The sequence below is a fragment of the Labrus mixtus genome, chromosome 4, assembly GCF_963584025.1.
Source record: "Labrus mixtus chromosome 4, fLabMix1.1, whole genome shotgun sequence".
Taxonomy (NCBI): Eukaryota; Metazoa; Chordata; class Actinopteri; order Labriformes; family Labridae; genus Labrus; species Labrus mixtus.
This window is the reverse complement of record NC_083615.1, coordinates 10,796,638-10,820,755: the sequence shown is the minus strand read 5'-3', so window position 1 is coordinate 10,820,755 and position 24,118 is coordinate 10,796,638. Positions and strand designations below refer to the sequence as shown.

The 24,118-nt window shown below is 40.5% G+C and overlaps 1 protein-coding gene across 1 annotated transcript in view; it reads left to right on the top strand.

The window, feature by feature from the left end:
• plxnb2b (plexin b2b) overlaps positions 1-24,118 on the top strand; it is a 128,207-nt gene that overhangs the window by 80,471 nt on the left and 23,618 nt on the right. Inside the window, exons 3-20 of the mRNA XM_061035823.1 lie at positions 55-1,196; positions 3,535-3,723; positions 3,865-3,990; positions 5,122-5,222; positions 6,848-6,974; positions 7,523-7,682; positions 8,599-8,710; positions 9,255-9,366; positions 9,744-9,845; positions 10,847-10,942; positions 11,568-11,655; positions 13,463-13,638; positions 14,663-14,811; positions 16,661-16,772; positions 17,519-17,655; positions 18,105-18,284; positions 19,804-19,897; positions 22,310-22,507. Of these exons, the coding sequence (XP_060891806.1) occupies positions 57-1,196; positions 3,535-3,723; positions 3,865-3,990; positions 5,122-5,222; positions 6,848-6,974; positions 7,523-7,682; positions 8,599-8,710; positions 9,255-9,366; positions 9,744-9,845; positions 10,847-10,942; positions 11,568-11,655; positions 13,463-13,638; positions 14,663-14,811; positions 16,661-16,772; positions 17,519-17,655; positions 18,105-18,284; positions 19,804-19,897; positions 22,310-22,507 (3,399 nt within the window). The 5' untranslated portion in view covers positions 55-56. The remainder of the gene's footprint in view (positions 1-54; positions 1,197-3,534; positions 3,724-3,864; positions 3,991-5,121; positions 5,223-6,847; positions 6,975-7,522; positions 7,683-8,598; positions 8,711-9,254; positions 9,367-9,743; positions 9,846-10,846; positions 10,943-11,567; positions 11,656-13,462; positions 13,639-14,662; positions 14,812-16,660; positions 16,773-17,518; positions 17,656-18,104; positions 18,285-19,803; positions 19,898-22,309; positions 22,508-24,118) is intronic.

Here is a 24,118-nt window from a genome sequence, read left to right as displayed (position 1 = left end):
GTGTGCATTTAACTGCTTTAATAATGAAACACTTCTCCTTTCTGCTCTCTCCAGAGATGGCGAGCTGGGTCTCCCTCCTCCTCGTCCTCTTCTGTAAATCAGTCTCAAGAGCCCAGGAGGGCAGCAACAACATCCCCATCCTGGAGTACATCTCTGAGACCCCCATCAACAATGTGGTCCAGGACCCCCAGACCGGTCGCATTTACCTGGGAGCCGTCAACACCATCTACCAGCTGGGGCCGGCGCTTGGCCTGCAGGCTCGCGCGGTGACGGGCCCCAAAGAGGACGCTCGGACCTGTACGCCTCCCGCTTCTGCATGCCAGGACACAAAGCCAATGCCCAACCTCAACAAGCTCCTGCTGGTCCATCCATCCAACGGCTCCCTCATAGTCTGCGGGAGCCGCTATCGAGGCATCTGCTCTCTCATGAACCTGACCAACGTGGAGCAGCAGCTGTATTACAGCGACAGCAAAGGAGAGAGGACTTACGTTGCCAGCATAGAGGATTACGTCAACGTGGTGGGCGTTATGTCCAGCTACTCGAAAGACGACAACACCTTCAGTGTGTTTCTTGTCGGGAAGGGCTACGGAAGCCTGGACAGCACAAAACTCATTAGCACAAGGATCCTTCAGGACTTCCGCGACTACGATCGAGACTGGGTCGTATTTGAAAGCATCATTGAGGCATCCACGGTACAGACGACGCCATTTGTTCCCAAGTACCTTCACGACTTCCGCCTTGCCTTCAAAGAGGACGGTTTTATTTACTTCCTCTTTTCGCGGACACTGGACGGTACAGACACTAAAAACCTCACCTTTATATCTCGTCTCTGCGAGGACGACTACCATTACTATTCGCACACAGAGCTTCAGTTAAACTGCGGGAAGAATAACAGATACAACAAAGTCCAGGCTGCGTATGTGGCTTCTCCAGGGAAAGAGCTCGCACGGGTCATGACTGAAGCAGGCATGTATGGGAAAGTCGTCCCCTGGAGCAAAGTCCTGTTCATGGTGGCGAGTCCAGACGACGACGAGAACAACTCTGCCCTCTGCATGTATCCTCTCAACTCCATCAATGAGCAGCTGTCGGACATCATCAGCGCCTGCTACAGCGACTCAGGGAAAATCTCCGGCTTTCCCGCCGTGGACATCCCCTACTCATCCAAAAATGAAGAATTCTGCACATCAACAATTGTGGCAAGTACCTCTTTTGTGTCAGCTGATTGAAGTTTTTAAAAAGTCTGTTTGAAATGGTAGATGTTAGCTGGATATCATTTGACGAATCCCCTTTGCAGTCATCTATAATGCAGAGATGTGTCGCTGTTGACTTTGATGTCTCAGTGTTTGCTTTGTTCTGCAGATCCTTCAGGATTGTTCTGTCTAAAGCTCTCGTTCTGTCTCATACATTTTCCCTCCTTCTGTGTCTTCTCTGCCGATTCACCGGAGTCCTCCAGAGTAATATAATAAAGATGTTATAGAACAAAAGCCGATTATGGGCTTAATCAGGCCACATTGGAGAAATATATGGCCCATTGTCGGGAGCTGAAGTTTCCTTTTCACGGTGGATCTCACAAGTTTTACATTTTCAAGTCTTCTATGTTTGAATGCAAAAGTTTAAATCTAACAGTTACAATACGATGATAGACAAATGGCTGAAACCCCAACAGTTAAGGAAGGCTGTATTTTGCTGTCCTGTTGGTACCCAAGCCTTGATTGTGGTTTCCAAAGATGTGCTTTGGCCACCAAATTAAGGGGCTTTATTGCCCCTTGGGTCCACTGCTTAAATATAAGCTTTTATCCCTGCATCTAATACCGTCTCCACATGAAGCAAGGCGTGCTTCTGGGGCTTCTCTGCCAGGCTATTTGAGCATCACATGAAATAAATGAACTTAATGAGATGATTAACACTAATAATAGTAATTAAACATGCGTCATTTAAATGAAGCTAGTAGCCCTTGGATTCAAACAGGGCTTTAATTTCACGGCTTTAGCCTAGTTTGACCAGAACAGATTCACGGTCAAAGAAAAACAAATAGCCTCCCATGTAACAGAAATGCTGACACAGTATATTCTGTGTCGCCATTTTCTGTTACCATCAATGAGACAGTGTACTGTTCATCTGGTGTGGATATCCCATCAGTTAAACCCCCCATAGTACAGCACAGAACACATTTTGCATATTGGTGTAATTCTTAGCTAAAGGAGTGATAATCTGACAATAATCATCAGCCCCAAATCCACTCACAACTTCAGGCTCAAACACCCCCCCCCCCCATCTCATATTATCATGTTTAACAGCCACCTCTCCTTTAATCGACACATTACCCAGCTCACAAGAACCTCCTTCTTCCACCTTAAAAACAGCCCACCCCCGTCCATTACTCCTCTTCTCTGCTGCTGAAACACTGATGCATGCTTTCATTACATCCAGACTCATTTACTGCAGTAGCATCCTTTACAGCAGATCATCCACAGTCCTCTATAAACTTCAATATATCCAGAACTGTGCTGCACGCTGCACGCCTTCTCACACGCATTCCGCGTCTGTGAACACACATCAGCCCTGTCCTGCAAAACCTCCATTGGCCTCCCTTTCCCTTACCCCCCTGAAAACGTAAAATCCAGCACCTCACTCAAAATGCCCTGAGCCACCAGGCCCTCCGCCTACCTCACTGACCTCCTCCACACTCCTTCCCGTAGCCGCCGTTCTTCCAATGCCAACCCCTCGTCTCCACCTCTCCGAATCCAAAACCCAACCTGGTGGGACGGGACCTTCTCAATAGCTTCCCCCTCCCTCTGGAACTCCCTCCCCACACTTATTCACACAACATAAGAACACACTGACCCATCCACATTTCAATCATCGCCCAAGAATCACCTTTCTAAAGGAGCTTTTAATGTGTGAATGTGCCGTGTGTTTTTGACATGTGGTTTGCATGTTGTTGTTTATATCACCTGTGTGTAATGTTGCTTTGTTCTGTAGTTTGTTCCTACTATGTTGTAGTGATCTTTCAATTGTGTCAGTGTCTTTGAGTTCTTGAAAAGTGCTTTATAATTCAAATGTATCGTTATTATTATGATTCTAATGGTCTTTAAAGATAGATAGAAGAAGAGGGAATTACCCAAATAACTGATGTTAATCACAAACTGTGTGTGTGCTTGCAAACACGTAAAGTGAGACTTGTTGTTTGCTATTAACTGATGTACTCAGGTGTGTTTGTTTTGATTGGCTTTGACTAATTAGATTTAATTGATTTATCGTACACAAATGTCAGTGTGTTGTTGTTTAATGTATTTGTATGTGATGGGTTGGTTTTGATGATGAAATTCCTTTAATCAAAGACAGTTCTCTACTGACGGTTACAAAAAGTAGCCTTAACTTTAATGCAAATATAATTTATTCTTAATTAAGTGTATCACTGTATTCACTGGCAAATCCCTCGCCGTAAGCAGACACTGGTCCCGTGGTAAAACACAATGCATTGATGCATGCAATGAGTCATTATGCCTTTTGTTATTTCCTTTTCATGAACAGAAGGATACATTGGAACAATTCAAATGTGGTGCAGACTTCCTGCCTTCCCCCTTGGCCAGCAAACCGAGATTTGCCTTAAAGGTAAATGAAGTGTTGACCAGGCGGGGCCTTCTGACTGCCGTGGCCGTGGCCGTGGAGAACGATCACACCGTGGCATTCCTGGGGAACAGCCAGGGGGAAGTCTTTAAGGTGAGGTTTTCATCCGTTTTGTTGCTTTTATCCACTTGAAATTTTCCTTTGGAGGTTTTACCTGAGGGAAGCAGCAGGAGGGGGGGGTGGGGGGATTGAACACCTCATGTCTGACAGAGTTACCTTTTGTTTTGTGTGCAGGTACACCTGGCTGAGGAGCCGTATGTGTACAGCAAGGCTCCTGGCGACACCTTGGGGGAGAAGGTCAACAAGAACCTTTTCTTCGACCTCAGTCAGAGCCACCTCTACATTACCACAGAGAAAAGGGTGTGTAAGTCAAGGGCTGTTCAGACACGGTACTGCATGTGGAGTATCTTTCATCACTCTATTCATATAAATGTAAAAAAGTAGCCTGCATGATACTTATTTAGACAGCTGCATTGATTAAAATGGAAGTACATCTGTTCCAAAAGTTCAGCTGGAGGACTCAAGTTTTTTCAACTCAAGTTGAAATGACTCTCTTTGCAATTTATATTCATCAAAAGGTCAGCTTTTGATAAAACTGTCACTGACTGCTGTAGATTCTTCACAGAAATGTGTAATGTATGCAACAAGGTACCAAAAGAAGAATTTTCAGAAAATTGACTTCATGTTTCAGAACTCATAAAGAACTTTTCTCCTTCCAAAATGTGAATATTTGATTCTACTGGACCAGTAATGGAATGATATACTTGTTTGTTTATTTATTTTGTTAAAGACTGCTGCGGTGTTCACTGTTCTTTACCTTTGCAGTAAAAACAGTGAAACATGTTTTAAGCACGTATAAAGATTTGTCATATCTTTTGATACAAAATGTGACACTTTTTTGTCAGATTTTTCTGCTTTATGAAGTTGTTGTTAACCAAGCATGCATCACGCAGGTAGTGTGTGCGAGATTAATCCCTTCAAGGTGTAAAACTACTGCAACCCTGTCAAAGGTTTTAATTTTCTGCAATAATGTCTACTGACTGTACACGATCCCTCACATACATTTTGATATTATTGGACTATAGTTGCAGATGCATTCACATGTAAACTGAAGTTCATCAACAGGGACCTTTCCTTATCTAATGTTTCTTCAGCCATGTAATTTAGTAATTTAGCCAATACACTGTACACATCTTATATAATGTGAGAATTTAACAACATGTTGCATCTTCATTCCCCTTTTATTTCAGCCTATATAAATCATTGAACCGTACACATAAAGGACAAAAACCATTGTAGACAGAGGAACTTGTTTCAGTTATTCTAGACATGAGAGACCACGCACTGTGACAGGACTTGTTTTACTCTCACTCTACGCAACTGCAACCAACCTGGGAGCATTTGTAGCAATACTACAAAATGCTTAGTATTTTGTGCAGTGTCTCCCCTCAGGTGCTCTGTTTGATCATATTTCATGTTGTAATGCTCCAGATCACCAAGGTGCCCGTGCAGACGTGCCTCCAAAAGAAAGACTGCCAATCATGTGTGAAACTGAGGGACCCTTACTGTGGCTGGTGTGTCCTAGAGGGCAGGTAGGGATCACATACACACACAAACACACTCATGCATGCACTTATATATGCATGCACACAACAACAGACTATCACAAACACCCACACATGCAATTCCATTTGTAAAACACAGCAGGGTATTTGTTCAGTGTTTTATTGCAGACACTTTTACTACTCCTCTGTGGTTATATTCCATCTCCTGTTGTCCGGGCAGCCTTAAGGAATTAAAGCTGTTTGTCAGCCTCATGCAGTGAAGGCAGTCTGTGAAATTTACTCTCATCAGCCTGTATTTATCAGAGTCTGGAGGGTGAATGGGGCAGTATGTATCATGTATTTTACAGCGACGTGACAAGGAACGAGAAAAAAAGCACAAAGACATTTAGTTTTATGCTTTGGAGGTTGCTGATTCATGATATTCAGAAATACTATGTGCACTTTATTCTACTCTAAAGCTTCAATGATTTGTTGATTCACTGGTAATCAATCTCGATCTATATTGATCATTTTCAGTTTCCTCATATATGATACTTCTGCTGTTTTCCATTGTCTTACACTACAATAATATCAATTAATGAATAATCCGATGACGCTACATATTTCTCATTTTGATGTTGCGTCATTGATTGGACAAAAATAATCATGAAATAATTAAATAAAATTATATAAAATAAAGGAACGTCTCAGCCCAACTTAGCATGTTTGTTTTTTTTCCTTTTCATTTCATTCTAATTCCCCCTGCAGTCTATGTTACATTATATTCTCTTACTAATATGCTTTTTGTGCTGAATTAAGTTTTGCCAAATTATGTGTGTTAAAAAAATGCTGACATTTCAAGTGGAGTTGGATTGTTATCTTATTCTGTGCAATATACCATAAATGTGCATCACCTTTATGGTTTCACGAATCATTCTGCAAATTGTCAAATAATTACACATTTTTAGGGATGCAAGAAAAAACTCTTATCATTATTAATTTAAATTATAGTATAACCAGTAATCAAATAAGCTCATTATATCCTATGTATTATATAGAGACCAGAGGGTAGAGTGTAGAGAAAGACTAGACTAAGACTAATGTGCTAAATTGGAACATTTTCTTCACAGCACTGTGCAGGTTTGACAGCAATCAACAGATTTTGACTGCAAAGAGAAAAACAACAGTATAGCCTTGTTAACAAAAAAACAGAAGGCTAATAAAACGGTCAAACGGTTTGAATCGTTTAACCAAAAGTTCAAACCCAAAAACATTGATTTACTTACCGGATCAGTATATGATTTAAATGTTGAAATGTTGTAAGACAGTAAAAAATTGTATTTTTTCTGCTTCCTAAAGCATTTGTTTTCGATGTTTTTTGGTACTCTTCCTCAACCTAGATTGATCAGGAGATCCTAATCAATGTTGATCATGTGTAAACTGTTGTTGCTCAGAGTTAAGAATGAGGGCATCAAATGTTTTTCATATCTATATCCAGTCTTCTCTTGAAATCTGCACAGACGTTGCTCGGAGTCACTTGGGCATAGAGTTGTTTTGCACAAAAGCTGTTAAATATATGTTACTTCACAGATGTTGTATTTTTGAGGCATTGTGAAAGCATTTAGACTGTGTGGAGCAGGGGCTGATGGGAGTTGTTCATCCTCCCTCTGAAGGTGTACCAGGAGGTCTGAGTGCCGCCGGGCAGAAGAGAAGAATGGTTGGCTGTGGAGCCCCAAGCAGCAGTGTGTCAAGATTGTCTCCTTCTATCCCCCGAACCTTTCCTGTAAAAAGACTCAGAAGGTACAGTGCTGCCTCTCTTTCCACTCCTCCTCATCTCCCTTTGTTCTCTGCTCCTCTTTCTGTCTCTCAGGCTCCGCAGAACACACATGCGTGCACATAAACATGCAGAGCCTGAGTAATAAACTGTTTCCATTGTGAATCAAAAAAAACCCTGTGCTCTAGGTTGTTCTGCTCGGTATTGATCCATCGAGAAAACTCCAAGCTGGCTTATTATAACCGACCTGTTTGATGGTGCTCAAAGCCTGAAGATGGAGAGCCTCTCTTGTGCATGTTCTCTCTCAAGTTTTTTTAAAATTTTTATTCCTCCGCTTCCTCACTACTTCTCTTTCCCGTCATCCCTGACTCACTTGTGTTTTTCCATCAACAGCACCTGTCCTTCTTTCTCATTGGCAATCAGTCTCCAGCTTCTTAAAAGAAACAATTTCTCAATTTTTACTTTTCAATTACACACTTTTCTGTCAGTTTTCAAAATCTTTTATTACACAGCCATGGACAAAAACCTTTTTCTGTAAAAAAACCCCAAAAAAAACACATTGTTTTCTGCTCAGGTTAAGATCAACATCCCGTCCCTCCCTGCAATCGGACTTTCTGACCACCTGCACTGCACCGTGGAGTATTTCCGGAGTGATGGCGTGATGTCTGACTCTGGCCAAGTCTCCTGCGATCTGCCCAGCTCTTCAAGCATACCACAAACAACTGAGGGCCAAGGTACACTCTTTATGATGAACCCCTCTGTCTTTAATACATCCTCCTTCAAAGCAAGTGTCTTTGCTTCTCATTATAAACCAAGGTTGTATCGCCAATTGGCAAAGCATATGTACACGGGCAGTTTGTGATTGATCAAAGTTTGTTTTATAGCACAGGTGAACCACCTTGCCTAAAACAAAGACCAGCTCCATTAACATCATAAATAATGTATTTTACAGAATAAATGACTGCAGTTTACCGCAACAGATTTAGGCGGTTGCTTTGGCAATCGGATAATTACCAGATTGATCATGAAAAGAGTATCAAAGGTGCTTGAGTATCCTCTTTTGGAAAGGGAGGCAGTAGGGTTCTAACCACAAGTCTGTGCTTCTAACAGGTTGATCTCAATCTGTAAATTGTTCTATCTTTGGTCCTCCACTTATCAAAACTAAGTTTAAATTGTCCAACACATTGGTTTGTGATAAAATCCCTTCAAAATGAATCACATGCCTGTAAGCCTCTGCTACTCATGCTTTACATTTTAACATGCGAACATGCTATAAATATGGTGTAAATTAGGTAAAACTTCAGAGTTTAATTACCCTTTGTGAGCATGGAAACGTAAGCAATGCATGCAAGTCATGGTTATATTTAAGGACAATTTACATAGCCTCCAGCATGGCTGTGGACTCCAGGCTGTGTTAAATTAGAACATAATAAGTCTAAAGGGATTTCAGGTTATGCTCTGTCACAATTTGTTAAAAGGTCATGTCTTCTATAAATGAACAAATTAAATCTTATCATGAACTGTGGAAGTCATGAATATTCGGAATTACTCACGACTCTAGACGTCTCTCCTGTTCTTATGAGTGTTAAATGTGTATCCTCCTAACAGCCAGTGCTTCCCATGTTAACCCTTCCTCTGCTGTGTCCTCAGACTTTGTGGCCGTTGCGGTCAAGATTTTCGTCAACGAGACGGTGGAGCTGGCAACGCGGGAGTTCAAGTTCTATAACTGTGCCGCCACAGTGAGGAAATCTGAAAACACGCCGTGAGTCAGACTCTTAATCTATCAGTTCTGCTCTGTCACTCACCGAAAAATACACAGTGACACTGAACACAGCATCAGCTGACAAGGTTGATGTAAATGTATCACCCTGCATGAACAGATGAGAGATCAAGGCTCTGTTTGTAAATTGTGATGCACGGTGGTTTTGAATGCACCTCTTGCATTTTTCTCTCCCTCCGTTTATTACCGAGCCAAGGAAATTGCCTCAGTTTCCTATTCATTAATCAAAAAATGAAAGTCAATCTCCCCATTTTTCTCACCTCCTTATTTTTTTTCCGTCATTTCTTTTATGCCGGCGAGTGTGTGATGAACGAGCTTTGCTTATGTGAACTTGCAGAGATCCATTTGGCTGTCAGCAGCATAGATTTTTTGTGCGGGATGCTCTTTGATGAGTTTGCATGTTTTAAGCTTTTGTTTGTGTGTGCATTTTATGTGCGTGTGAGCCACTGTTGCTGCCTAATTATGAGTGTAAAAGCATTTTTCTTATCTTAGGTGTTCATGTGTCTGTATTTCTGCATGTTTTCAGGTGCATGTCATGTGTGGCCAGTTTGTGGGGCTGTCAGTGGAATACACAAGACCACACCTGCAGCGACATGGACGACAGTGTGTCGGGCCCCAACATCATCAACCACCGCCAGGTTAGTCATTTCAAGGATTAACACATCAGATGCATGTCACTCAAGGTATTTTATTTGCAACACTAAGTATAATGAATGCAGGAAAAGTGCAGAAGAAGTTTTAAAAGGCACATTAAATCACCAGATTAGATAAAGTCCCTCAAGATCCAAATTTCTCCCGAAAATGAATCAAAAACTCAAATCCCGGTATCAGCTGGCACGATCTTGCATGACAAATATTCTAGGATTGAGGATATCAATTTACAAGTCAGCAGATGTTTCAGAGATACACTTATCTATCTCTGCAGATCAGAGTGTCCGTTAAGTGGTTGGCGTGCTATTTAAAATGTAAATTATTAAAAGTTGGTGTATCTGATTGGTTTTGATTGCCTTCTCAGGGAGCCAAGTGTCCTCAGTTTGAGAATCCAGATCCTGTGCTGATCCCCGTGGGCTACAAGACTCGTATCAGCTTCGAGGGGATCAATTTGGACCACTACCCGGTAAAGTAGTACACACACAGAATTTAAAGCACTTCTGAACGACTAGTCTGCTCTTTAAAAAGCCCCATGGGTCTGGTATAAGGACACGCACTTTAACAAGGGAATAAATTAATACTCCCATTTGAAGGAAGAAATGCTCAAGCTCACAAGGGACTCTGCAGATGCAAAAATAATCTTTTGCATTTGAAAAAATGAAAAGAATGCAACAAAAAAACATTTTAAGATTGTCATTAGCATGAATTAAAGACTACATACTTCAAAGAGGCAGAAGCATACACATATAATCGATGTATGCGAACACCATGCGCTCCTTTTTATATGATAATTGAGTTCTTAATGCAGATGTTTACACGGCAATAACATTAAGCAACAGTGTTTTTGGCTGGCTTTCATTGATCTAAACTGACTGGTAACATTGTGATAGAAAGTTACAGACGGTGACACATCAAGCATTTTTGCATGTGATGCTCTTGCATGGAAATGTACATTCTTGTGAAATTAATACTTCTAAAAGTCCCCACCTCTTCGTAATCCATTTGATGACACAGAATCCAAGTGATGAAAGTTTAGAATACCAAAGGATCATTTCATATCCCTTGCTTCAGTTGTGAAACATGTCTTCACAGGTCTGCTTGTTTTCCGTATAAATTGAAGCCCAACAAGGGCAACATAGGAGGTAAATTATGCCAACAGATGTGCAGCTGAGGCTCTGCCTGGTGCTCATGTAGGACTTGTGAATGCACTTGTTGTCTTACATGCTACACAGTTACAACAAACAACAAAAAAAGGAGCCAGTCATCTGATCCAAACTTCAGTGGTTGAGAACAGAGGGGGCTGAAAGAGTCTGCAGAACAAGATAGTCTTTTACATTTCTGGGTGGCTGGTTTTACAGAGCTGGGTGGAGGGGGGGGGTGTGGAATCAGAGAAAAGCTTTTTGCAAACAGGATCTACATAAATTAACACATAATGTTTCTTGTTTTTATTTGTTCTTTTTTCTTCAGGGTCGTCTTTTCACAATCGGCACTGAGCTGATGAAAACTGTGGAAGAAGAAGTCATATTTGAGGAAGGGCCGTTCTACACCTTCGGCGGCTTCAGTGTGAGTACGGCTGTTTTCCAGTTGCTCCACACTCATTTAAGTCTCTGTTAAAACTGTACTGCTGATTGTTCCTTTGCTCAGCTTCCTCACAGCTTGTGACCAATTTTCACTCCTCTCAGCCCAGATCCTTGAACTGTAGCTGATATGTGGATTATCAAAGTGCAATAGAGAAAAAAAAAAACCTGTAACCAAGCGAAAAAATATTGAAGAGTGCCACTTGATTGCACATTCTTCAGCCCTGGAAATCTTTAAATGCAAACTTTCATCTTTGCACAGCTGATTTCATCTTTAATTCACCCTTTAGCTCTTCTCCACAGTCCCTTTGATATTCTCTAGCTCCCTCTAATGGACAGACTCCCCTCACTTATTTTAGCTTCATCTCTACATTGTGGATTCTGTGATTGGTAAAGCTCAAGCAGTGCATAGCCTCCAGCTATGTTCTTTTCAAACGTTGATTTCTTCAGCTGAAAATCTGCCAGACTTGATACATTCTCCCCCCCCCCCCCTTTTTTTTTCTCTCCCTTGGCACGGGTGAGCGGCAGCCCACACTGTTTGCAGAGAAGAGCTTAACTGTCATTAATCACTGGTCTCTGAATTAATAATTCATCTTCTTCCATTTTCTTAGTTTTCCTACGACAAGTCACCGGAGACCAATGTCCTCTTCTATGTGAAGGACAAGGAGTCGGGAAAGAAGATGGACAGCACGCTGAATGGTACACTCTCTCACATGTTAATGTGGAGATCTTATTTATAATGCCCAGTGTGTACGGCGCTAGTCCCAGTGTGGGACCTCTGGTGGATCTGAAGAGGCTGCTTTTTTTATCTTCAATTGAAAATTAATTAGAAAATAAACGGTACTATCATAAATAGTTATGACATAACAGGGAGGATTCAGGGTCATTCAGGACAAGTGATTATAAAGCCTGTTTTACATTTTCCTTATCAGGCCAACTAGAAGAGCTTTAACAAATTCCAACATACATGTATTTCCTAACAATTATTTATTTCATATATTGTTTTCGGAGCTGAGAGAACCAAGGCACAGGCAAATCATTGCATTTTAACATAAAGAGTACCCTTTATTTATTTATGTCAATTCATTTGAAACTCATTTAATCTGCATTATGAAAAAAAAAATGTTTCCCTTCAAAACTCAATTAGTGATTGCAGTATCAACATGATTAATAGAGGTCTCAGTAAGCTTATTTTAACAAAACAGGAAAAGCCTCAAATTGAAAAACCAGTGAATAATTACAAAACAAATTAAACAAGTATAGACAGATTGGTAATAGTGTTTCAAGATCTGTTGTATTACTGCACTCATCAAGTGAAGATAAATACGTTTCCTTCACCTGATAAGATACAGTTAAAATGATGTTTCTACAAGCAGCATTGTGCCTCACTACCTCCTTTTTATTGATTCCAGTCTGTTTTTGGGGGAAAAAAACATCTTCACTCTATTAAGGAAACAGGCCACAGATTGTATCATAACATGCAGAGAAAGTGGAGGGTTTCTTTTTTCAGCCCTGAGGGTAGACTGTGTGTTGCCTGTAAGGCAAACCTGGGGCAAAGCGATAAACAAAGCACTTGCAGCCGCCCATTAAAAGAGAGCTCCACCAACTCAGAATTGCACTTCCATAACATTGTGGTACTCACAATGGATGATAAAAAAAAAAAAAATCAATATAGCAGAGCGAGCGATATCATATTTTAAATTCCAGACCTCCTTCTTCCGATCAAAACCTGTCGCCTTAATTGCTCACACTCGCAAGAGAAAGTTGAGTCTGAGATTTGGACGTGTTATGCTATTAGCGGCTAATGTAGCCTTCAACTGCTTGCCTTTAACTAGTTTAAAGAGGGTATCAAATGTGTGGTATTCTCACTGGTTTCTTACACCACAGTCCAAAAATGTGTCTCCCAACTTGTAGTCTTCAGCCCAAACCAAGATGCTCTCTCTCTCTCTCTCTCTCTCTGGAGTCATCTCTGGCAGCCAGCGTTTGCGGTGTATTATGCTAGTAAACTACTTTAGCCTGACACTGATAGCCTTAAACTTGGACGAGGAGTGTCCAGCACATGTCTGTGGTTCTCATTTGTTTCTTACTCCATACCCACACAGATTTTAAAAACGTTTAGTCTTTTGCCATAGGCTCTGCTGACACAAGTGACATCACTGGAGGACATTTAGTCAGAGTTTCAGGGGGAATAATGCCCGTAGCATTGTTAGCCTAAAACTGCCTTTAAAAAGGGATGAAGAGCCAGCAACACGTCTGGTATCCCAACTTTCTTCTCCCACAGCACAAGATTTTTTATGGCATTTTCAAACTTGTAATCTTCAGCCACATCCTACTTAAGACTACATTTTAATCTATTTAGCAGATGATGCAGATCCTGAAAGATCCTTAACAGACAGTGAGATCACACCAAAACAATGCAATAACAACTCTTTGTATATAGAAAATGTTAAATTAGAGATGTAACAACAGTTTTTTCTCTCCTCATTCCCCCCCCCCCCCCGCACAGTCACTCTGTATAATTGCTCCATGGGGAGGGAGGACTGTAGTCTCTGCAAGAACGCTGACCCAAAGTTTCGGTGTGTATGGTGTGCCAAGCAGAAGGCGTGTGTGTACGAGAAGTTGTGCAAGCAAGTGTCGGAGGACCCTTACAACACCGAGTGCCCTGACCCCCTGATCACTGATGTAAGTAACGTCCTCTGTTTTTCTTGACCTCTTAACTTGAAACATTCGTTCAAGGCTCTTGATTAGCAGTCAAATGGGTCGGACTTCACTGATTGGATTATTGATTGGAGTCATTTACAGACTTTTTTTTTTTTATGAAGTTGAAAGTCTACTTCTCCTTGGGATTGTGTTGATGTGATCTCCAGCACATTTGGGGTTGGATCAATACTTTCTTTGTTCACTTAATTGTTGGTGCCTCATTGTCATTGACAAAAATCAATGAGTAATTGTGTGGATGTCGATGTGACAGAGGTTATGACCACCCAGACTACAGCCCTACTGATACAACCGCTAATGAAGATATCACAGAAGAATGTCTATTGGTGTAGACATGTGTTGCTCACCTAAATGCTGCACATTGTCAACATGAAACCTCCAAAACATCCGAATGTTAGCATTGTGATTATAACAATGTTGGTATGCTGACATTAGCATTTTTTAAAAATCCGTTGTGCCCTCAAAGTCTCGGTCTGGATCGATTTAAGATGAATTCAAAATAACTAACATTTTAATTACATTTACTTTGCAAAGTTACTATAATCTTGTTTTTACTCTTACTTCCATCTTTTATAAAAAATATCTTCAGCTTATTTATAGTACACTAATGTACATACTATTATAGAACATAAATGTTTACATTGTACTTCATCATACAACATAAGCCCATTTTGTGTCATAAAGTGTTTTATTTTCCTCACGTATTATTAGTATTATCATAAATAATCCAGCACTGGTTGGCTTCTTATACCTTCACAAACATTCATGCATGACTCATACAGTATGGATGTAATTCTCAAGCAAGGCTTTGAATATTTAACACTTAAACTGCAACTATTCAGCCGACTTACACAGTCTGTGTAAATCTCTTGTATGTTCCTATTGCACAACTAATCTGTCTAAATCCATTTCAAATCCTTTCTTCCTATAAACACCCACCACCACCCACCCCCCCCCCCCCCCCTTTCCTGCATCGCCCACTATCCAGATCATCCCCCGTTATGGCCCACTGCAGGGAGGAATCTCAATCACCATCCGGGGCTCAAACCTCGGCATCCACAAATCAGACATCAAAAGCATCAACGTGGTCGGGGTGCCGTGTATCCATCAGGAGGAGAAGTACGCCGTCTCCACAAGGTAATACTTACACATGTCCACTTTGTTCTAGCCAATAAATCAGAAGCAACACACACAAACACGTATAGTCCTTTGGTTATTTACTTTCGGTTAAACTGCATAAAATGCTTCTTTCATAAACTTTTGGATACCTTATCAGCTAAGTAGAGCTTTGCCTCTCTCCTCGAGGTGACCTGGGTGTATATTTTAATTAGCTCATTATGCCACCATATTGATCTGAAAGTCTCCAGGTGTGAGTTGATTCAGAAACAAAATCACTCTTTTAAAAGTCAAATGCAGAGGTGGGAGAAGTAGGCTGGTGCTTTTTCTGTGCAGAAGCAACAAAACCAGCTTAAAAAAAATACATTTACTGCATTCAAGTCCTACACAAATACAGTGGGAAAAAAAAAAAAAAAAAAAAAGGAATTGTCAGATAATTCATGCCGAGAAACAACAGCTACTATGTGTACAGTTTGAGGCTATGAGAAGTTAATGAGCTCCGTAAATTCTGCTACTCACATTTGTTTTCATATATTCAACTGTTCTTAATCTTTGCTTTTTTTGAGGCCTAGGGGACTGGATGAAAAAATATTACAGAAGTTAAGAGGGTAAAAGTCTCTCTTGTTGATTTGCTTATAACTCATAAACATCTTATAATTGACAGAGGACCATAATCTAAATACGTTTGTGTAGTGATTCACACAAAAAGCATCACAGATTCGCCACAGACTGTGCTTCTCCTCATCCCAGAGGTGCTCAAACGAGCTTTTGCTGGAATAAAACTGATGCCTCACAAATCTACTTCAGTCACAGCTGTGTTTCAAAAGTGTTCACTTCATACAAATGGTCTTTAAAAGAGAAGACTTCCACATTGATGCCCGACAGCCATTAGCCAGAACTGTTGACACCTGGCAGGATTGATCAACGTTTATGACAAATTCTTGCCCCGCCATCTGCAGGATGAGGCATAAAACAGGATTTATGAGACCAGATGGAACGATATCCAACCTTAAATCATCTACTTTCGGCGCTAACGTGCCTGTACAGTGGTCTTCATCTTGTTGTTAGTTGTCCTGCATGGTCGACTGCATGTTTTAGCTCATTCACTTTAAACTGTCGGCTTTTCCAATGTGAGATTTAATCCTTTCACAACACTGCTGTAGCTGTTAATTGTCTACTCGCGGCCCACCTGTTAGAGCGAGCAAGGCTTGCCACTTTATGCTGACCTCTTTCATAAGCAACACACATTCCCAGAGGACCGCGCCAGACTGAGACGTGTTTGGTTTATCACACAATTCCGAATGCAATGTGGGAAATTCCCAGAGGGTCCAATTTCTCAGATGCTAGACACAGCCAATCTGGCATAAGAAATCATTCAACGTTTATAGCTGCTTAGTCAACAACAGTACTTAAATCTTAGGAACTTATTTAGCCCGTCTGCCCACTTCAAAATGTCGAAAACAAAAGACATGTGAGTTTGGTTCTCTTAGTTACTGTTACTACTTTTTTATAAATTACTACACTCTTTTCACCGTCTTCTCCTGCAGTACTCAAAGTGCAGCTTAAAAATGCTGATTCAGTTTCCACAAAAACAAACATGTTGAAATTAAACAATAGTTCAGATAGTATATGTCTAAAACAAAGTTGTAATGAGTCTTGTTTCATTTGATTTCATGTGAGCCCTTATGTGTCAGTAATTATTTTGAGATTTGGTTCTGTTAATGAGATAACAGAAGCAATCTTAAGTCATACCTTGTGTGTCCAGGATATTGGACAAGTCTTTAAGTTGTGTGACATTTTTGTTTTATAATATCAGTTATTGTTTTGCATCCCTTGTTTTCAATAAAAGTCCTCCTTGTTGCCTTTCCAGCGTGGTGTGTGTGATCGATCCGGTTCGGGATATGAGAAATAACTGGGGCCAGGTGGAAGTGGAAGTGAAGGGGGGAAAGAAAGGAACCTCCTCCATGTACTTCACCTACAGGGTAAGTTTATCTTTTTCTTGAATTGTCCTTACCTAAACTGTCAGAATGAAAGTGTTCAATTCTAAATCCCTAAAACAAACACATTCAGAAGCTTTCAACTGCTTTTGATATTTTGAAGGCCTCTCTCTTATGTTTTATCTCATTACTGCAAAGAGCCTTTGATCAGATCATACCAAGGTCATGTCATTTACAGTGAATGTACAAATCCAGCGTCCTAATGTGTTGCTAAATTAAGCGCTTAGATGCCCTCATATTACGGTAATAATGCACTGTACCGTACAAAAAAGCCACAATGTGTATGCATTCCTCTCTAACCAGATTCAATGCAGTGGGCCCCCTTTTCTCTCTAATACTTTAACAGGCTCCAGCGTAGCTATTTAACTGGCTTTTCATATCTGCGGCTCTGCTAAAGCTCCCCCACAGGGGAGTGCTCCGCCTAACTGTTTGCTCAGCAAATTGAGGCAGATGTGGTGCTTGTATGGGTGTGTGTGTGTGAGTGTGTGTGTGTGTGTGTGTGTGTGTGTGTGAATGTGTCTAATAGAGCGGGGGAGATCAAGAAGGGTGAGGGGAAGTGTGTGTGTATGACTTGCACTGTTTTTGTGTGTGTAGCTATTCTATGAGTGTGCCGCGTGTAGGTTGGAGCGCCGGTTTGCATGTAAATCCTTGCAGGAGAAAGATGAGTATGTATTTATGCTGGATCTTTGCTAACCCCTCCACCTCTTCAACCCCCTACATCCCCTCACCAGGACCCGATTCCCGCAGAAGTGAAACCCTCCAGAGGTCCTAAAGCTGGGGGCACCCTTATTACAATTAAAGGACATTTTCTGGACACTGGCAGTAAAGAAGACGTCCAGGTCACCGTGGGGACTGTGGACTGCACTGTGTAAGGATTTCTTTTCTTAATTGTCATTCACGCCAAACTCCAATTCTTTTCAATTCAGTCCATTCAGTTGATAAGTGCTACTTGTTATTCAGACATTGTATTCTATGCAAATTCTACAGTATGCACACTTTGAAGCCTAAATTGATTTTTTTTTTTTACATTCCTGCAGTAAAAATGGAATTGACCTTAACTAAGGTGTCATATGCAGGATTTTTATTCTCTCTCTCACATTTCGCTTCAGCTGTTGTGATCACGGGTGTTCTGTCAAAACCAGCCCGTAGTGACATTTTAGGCAGCGGTAACACAAAACTAACGAGCTATAGAGCAGCAAAGCCAAAATTTAACAAGCTGTCAGGCCGCTGCCATGTTGGCTTCCACTGCACAGTGACCCTGTGCGACCCCTAACTCCTCCAGCCAGCCAGCGTTGAAATATGTCCTTGTGTTGGCAGGGAGCACTTTGGAGAGCAGATCACCTGCAGGACAGGAGAATACCTAGAGAAGGTGCCCTCCGAACGTCTCACCGTCACAGTGATGTATGGAAAGAGTACCACAAAAACCATCAGAGACGCCTTCGAATTCTTGGAAAATCCCATCGTGCACGACCACCATCCCAAAGGGAGCTTTGTCTGGTCAGTATTGAGCTGTAGTGTAGTGACCTTTGACTTGAGTCAAAATGTTTGTTATATTTGGTTCATCTCAAGGAGCCAGGATGCGCAAGAGAAGGTTTGGTATTTGAAAGATGTTACTCTCCTTTTTTATAGCCAGACTGATTTATTCTTTTGAGATTTGGGACAGCATTGTCTGCTACAGAAAATAAATTGATTTGAGGGACCAATTTATTTTGTTCAAAATTAATTCTGATTGTCAATGCCTGTAGGTTCAGCATTTTGATCTAGACTTAAATATCATACATATTGGATGGCTTGCCATGACAAATGGTTGAAATAACAATGGTGCTAAAGTGCAAGTTGCTGCCATCAGGCAGACGCTACAAAGTCCCTCTGGCCTCGAAAATCATTTACAAAAAATCCTTCATTCCCTCTGCAATAACCAGCCTGAACAAAATCAAACAGATTTATATGTGGGGTTTTATATGGGTTTTTTATGTAAGACATGTTTATTTTTTTGAGCCTTGTCAAAGGGGAATTTCTGTCACTGTTTGGACAGACAGTAAAATTGATCTAATCTAATCTGAAGGAATCACATGAATTAGAACCACCCCTTAGCTTTTCTCTGTGCACCACAAAGAAGTTATTTTTGTGTTTTTGGTATTCACTGTTTCAACAACTTTTGGATGTAGTTTCATAAAAAATGGCACATTACTTCATGTACCCCTTAGGGTACTTCTCAATAACTTTCCTGAGTGTTTTACGTTCCAATTTTCACTTTGACCAGTTATTGCAATAAAATGTGTGCAAACTAATGACGTTCAATCTTGTTGGAGAATAGATACTTTATGACTTCTAGATACCATAATTGAAGAAGAAAAAAACAGTTAGAACTTGAAATAGCTCATAGAAACGTCAAATTGTTTTCATTTTTATTTGAGAAGTAAAAAAGGAAAAGCTACAAAATTGTTATTGTTGACAAGGTCAAACAGAACAGTACTGTCATGGAAAATTGCCCACTAAGAAAAATACCTGCCCTCTTCTCTGACCTCCAAGCTTCCATCTCTCTCCAGCTTTGTAGAGGTTAAAAACACCAAGAAACCTTTTTGTTTCTAAAAGTGTGATTTGTCCTTCAAGAGTTGCAGAGTCCTCTTGTGTTTCATGTGTTTACATGCAGGAGTTTTCCCACTCTGACTTCTGATCAGCTGAAGGGGTTATAAATGATAGTCTTTGATGTTGCATTGAACTGCTTGACGATCGCTGAAAATGGATGCATTAGATGGTTATCTTGCTTTTCTGTGCGATTGAAAGCACCAGGGCGCGTGTGATTAGGCACACAGACTGGAGGAACAGACAGCCTAAACTAATTTGTTTTCATCTCCGCTGAAAATTACTCCAGGCACAATTTAAGAAGCGCGTATGTCTTCCCGTAACTCTCCCTTGGGGTTTATCTTTGTTTGGCTGTTGATATATTTACTCATATATGTGTTTTACTGTGTTGTTAGCTGTGTATTTAAGCCTGTTTTGTTTGTTTTTTTAGTGGAGGGAGGAACATTGTGGTGACCGGCTCCAGCTTTGACCTGATCCAGACTGCTGTCTTAAAGGTCGAAAGAGACAACTCAACATCATTTGAGGTGTGTGTGTCCTCTATTTCTTCTGATGCTCCCTTTATTTATCATCGTCTTTCTTTCCTTCTGCCAATCAACCCACTGGTTATTATTCAGCTTTAAAAGTCTTAATTTCCCTGATCTTATCACTCTCCGCTCTTCAATTGCTCCAGTATGCACACATTGACTCCAGGAATCTCTACTTTTCAATCCATTCCTCCCCTCACAGTAGCAGCACAGTACATCGATCTGAACACATCTCATGAGCCCACAACTACAGTGATACATTCAAACACACATACAAACACACACACACACACACACACACACACACACACACACACACACACACACACACACACACACACACACACACACACCAGCAAACTCATAGTCTACTCCATAAGCTATTATGACTCCATCTCACTGTTTAGACCATAAATCCTTCAGACCTGCAGGAATGCAGATAGCAGCACCACTGTTTCACAAAATCACTATGTTCCTTGTCCAGCTTGTTCAAGCAGCACTGACTCTGCCAGGAAACTTGAAGGAGTTGTACACAGCCTGCTGCCGCCTGCCCTCCAGTGTACTGCGCTGTGTTAAGCAGCAGCAATTTTGTTCATTTCATTAAAAGGGCTAAATTTAATACCGGCATTAAGGTTGCAGAAGATTATGCGGCTATGTCGCTCTTCACCACTTTACTCTTGGCCAAGTCTCTGGTCCCCACTACCCGGGGACAGCAGAGATTTGAAAAGACTTCTGGCTGCAATAAACTATCTGCGGATGTAAAGTGTTATCTCAAAGGCTTTAGCTGGTCAACTTCATAAGCTTCTCTTGGTTTTAAGTCTATCCACTGAACTGGACCCGAATATTTCTAACTCATTAATGCAGCTAGCTTTGTGTAGTGGAAACATGTTGTTTACATTGTAGGTCAGGTTAGCTGCTCAAAGCTGTGGTTTGTGTTCAGTTTCTATTCATTCTATTCGTTATTCAAAAATTAAAGAGCTGGTCAAACTTATCCTTGAAATAATGTACATCTGTACTCAACACTAAATTAAAATGTGTTGCATCAAAAGGTTGGTAGTGAACAAATAACACAGAGAGCTAAAAAAAACATTTAAACCCGTCAGTTTCTAAGTAAACAGAATTCCCAGCTAGACTCAATCAAATACAATTCATTTTTTTAAAGGCAAGATCTTTTTTTTAAATAACAAAAGACACTTCAAATAACATGACAACAAAATAATATCATAAACACTGAATCCTATGCACACTGACAAGTCAAAGTATTTCTGTGTAGACTTTCCTTTTATGAAGAGTTTTTTAGGCAGACATTTTCTTGACACTGAGCAATTGTGAGGCAACCAGTGGAGACTCCAGGAAGGTGTTTCTCTTGGAAGAGAATGGATATTTAATTAAATTCAGTTCAATATTCATCTCATATGAACGTAAACTCAGTGTGTTCTTCAGAAGACAAAAAAAATAAGCCTTGTGAAACTCAAAATTCATGTTTTTATAACTACATTTTTAGTAGAGATTCACCCAAGCTAATTATAAATGATCGTTTGATGATCTGGAGGTGGATTACCTAACCTTTTCACAGAACCAGGCTAGATGTTGCCCATTTCCTATCTTCATGCTAAGCTATCAGTCTGCTGGCTGTAGTTTCTTCTCTTTAAGCTAAGCTAACAGGCTGCTTGCTGTGTTTTCTTGTTTTTGAGCTTCGCTAAGCTAACAGGCTGCTCGCTGCAGTAGCTCCATATTTAGCTTCTAGCTTCTCCGCATTGTCCTTAGAGTGTTGAACTATTTCTTATGTGCGTGTTTCTATTAAAGGATCACACATAGCTGCTTCAGATTAGTCCTTTAATGAATTTTATTACCACAACTTAAAGGAAGTTAGAAGGATGTTAATGTAAGCCATTTACAGTTGGATTGCTTGAATTACTTCCAAGCATTATCTGATGTAGCCTCCGCCTTTTGCCTTGTCTTTTGGAAATCTTAAACCACGCGTAGGACTCTCGAGCTAAGCTGTCATGCACAGTTTTATCAGCCTTCTATCTAAACAATCAGGGAGTGACAGAAATATCACCATCAGTCCAGCTAACCAAAAACACAACAAAGCCAGAGGAGGAATGACTCAGTACAAGTTATGATTCATCAGAGGCTGTTATTCTACAAAGGCAGATTGGGATTTAAATAGAACTACCTCAAAGGGACTCATATTTTTTACTTTCCCCTTCCCACCCATCAGACTTTCATCTCAGTCCACACCACCCCCAAACCACTCTTCACTTACACAACAATGTAGTAATTTACTGCCTCTTCCAAAACCGCAGCTCCTTGTGTTTGCGTTTCCGTTTTTTTGTATATGTCAACATATAACTTGTAATGTATTATTTATTCCCAGTTGTGATATTTGACTCTTTCCTACACATTCAGGAGGCTCATGACAAGAATGACACAGTCATCCAGTTTCGGTCTCCGACAGTGAACGACTCCCTGATCCAGCCGTACAAAACCTACGTCCAGCTTGACAACTGGGTGAAGGAGCTGAAGCCCTTCGACTACCACCCTGACCCCTGCTTTGATAAGCTGCAAAAGAAAGTCATCACCGAGGCCAGCATCATCATCGTCACTGTGAGTACCGGCTGCTCAGGCTCCTTATTACGCTGCGGTTAATGTGAAGGGATTAAGCACAATGCCGTTATTATCGGACTTGGTGACAAAAATGGAAAAGATGCTGAATTGCAACATTTTCCTTCTTTAGCTGCTCAAGTTATGGTTAAGTTTGATTGCATGTAGAAATTATGCAAATAGAAACACATTTAATAATTCAGCTCAGTGGTGTGATTATTTTTAGAAATCAAATGAACTGAGACAAATGGAGGATAATAGTTGCAATTATCGACGTTTATTTGTTTCACATGATGAATCTGAAATGGCACGAGATGATTAACTGCAAAAGAAAACATATTCCTGATAATCCATGTTGGTTCTTTTTTAAATTTATTTTGAATTACTGGATAATCTAACATCAAATTTTCAGTTTTATATTATTTTTACATTTTTGAAGACTCAATAAACAGCATGTCTGATTGATTGTAAAACACATTAAGCCTTCATTTAAAGTTAATTTATGTTAAAGGTCCCATATTATGCTTTTTCTGGTTTTATATGCTCTTTAGTGTGTTTTCCAAGTGTCCTGTGCATGTTTAGGCACATCTATGTGCAAAAATTCAAAGTCCGCGGAAACGCGGCTTCTCCTACCTCCTCCTGTTAGCTGTAGCATTAGCTGCATGTAACGCTTGGTTCTAGCCCCCCTCGATAAAAAATTGTCAGTCCGACGTCATTGTCAGTGTGAGATCACTGATCTAAGCCCATTGGCTCGTTGTGGCAAGCCCTGCAGCTCATGTTGAAATTTCCGAGACACGTGCTGAGCAACTGACCAATAACGACAGAGCGGATCAGCAGACCAATCAGAGCAGACTTGGCCCACGTGGGGTCTAACAGTGGGGGCTCAGCAGAGCGTAGCTGACAGACTCAGAGCGGAGAGGGAGCAAGGAGGAGCAGTACATGAAAACAGACACTTTTTTTGGACTTTAGCTATTGTGAACGTACAAAAGTAAGTACATAGATTAAATATACAAACCCCAAAAAGGGCATAATATGGGCTCTTTAAATAATTTAACATCTTATTAAAAGATAAAAAATTATGTAATTTACATAGAAGCCTCTGCCATCAGTGTGTGAATGTGGTGTGAATGGGAAGGTGTGACCTGTGGTTTCAAAATCGCTTTGAGTGGAAGACAACAAAAACGCTATACAAGCTCAAGTCCATTTACCATTTACTTTATAATTACTTACAGTAGATGTTGGCTCACTTCACCTTTGTATATTTCAGACTGCATTAGAGTAATTGAAAGCATGTCTGTGGATACAGACGTGTACTGTAGAAATGTGCAGACTCAATGCCAGGACTGAACGATTAACTGGAGCTGTGCCCAAAGTGTCTTTAGATGGAAAATTACTTGCAAATGTGCTTACATTGTATATAATCTCAATCTTTTTAATTACTTTCAGCGCTCAAAATTGAACACTGAATAACTCTCATAAACGTTCCGTTCTTTAATAATGAAAAAGCGTAAAATTATGTTTTCAATACTCCTCATATGATGACTTGGTGGTATTTAAATGCAGAAACTAATTTCTTCCGATGTAATTTGGTGATTTTGAGCATGACAGTTGATC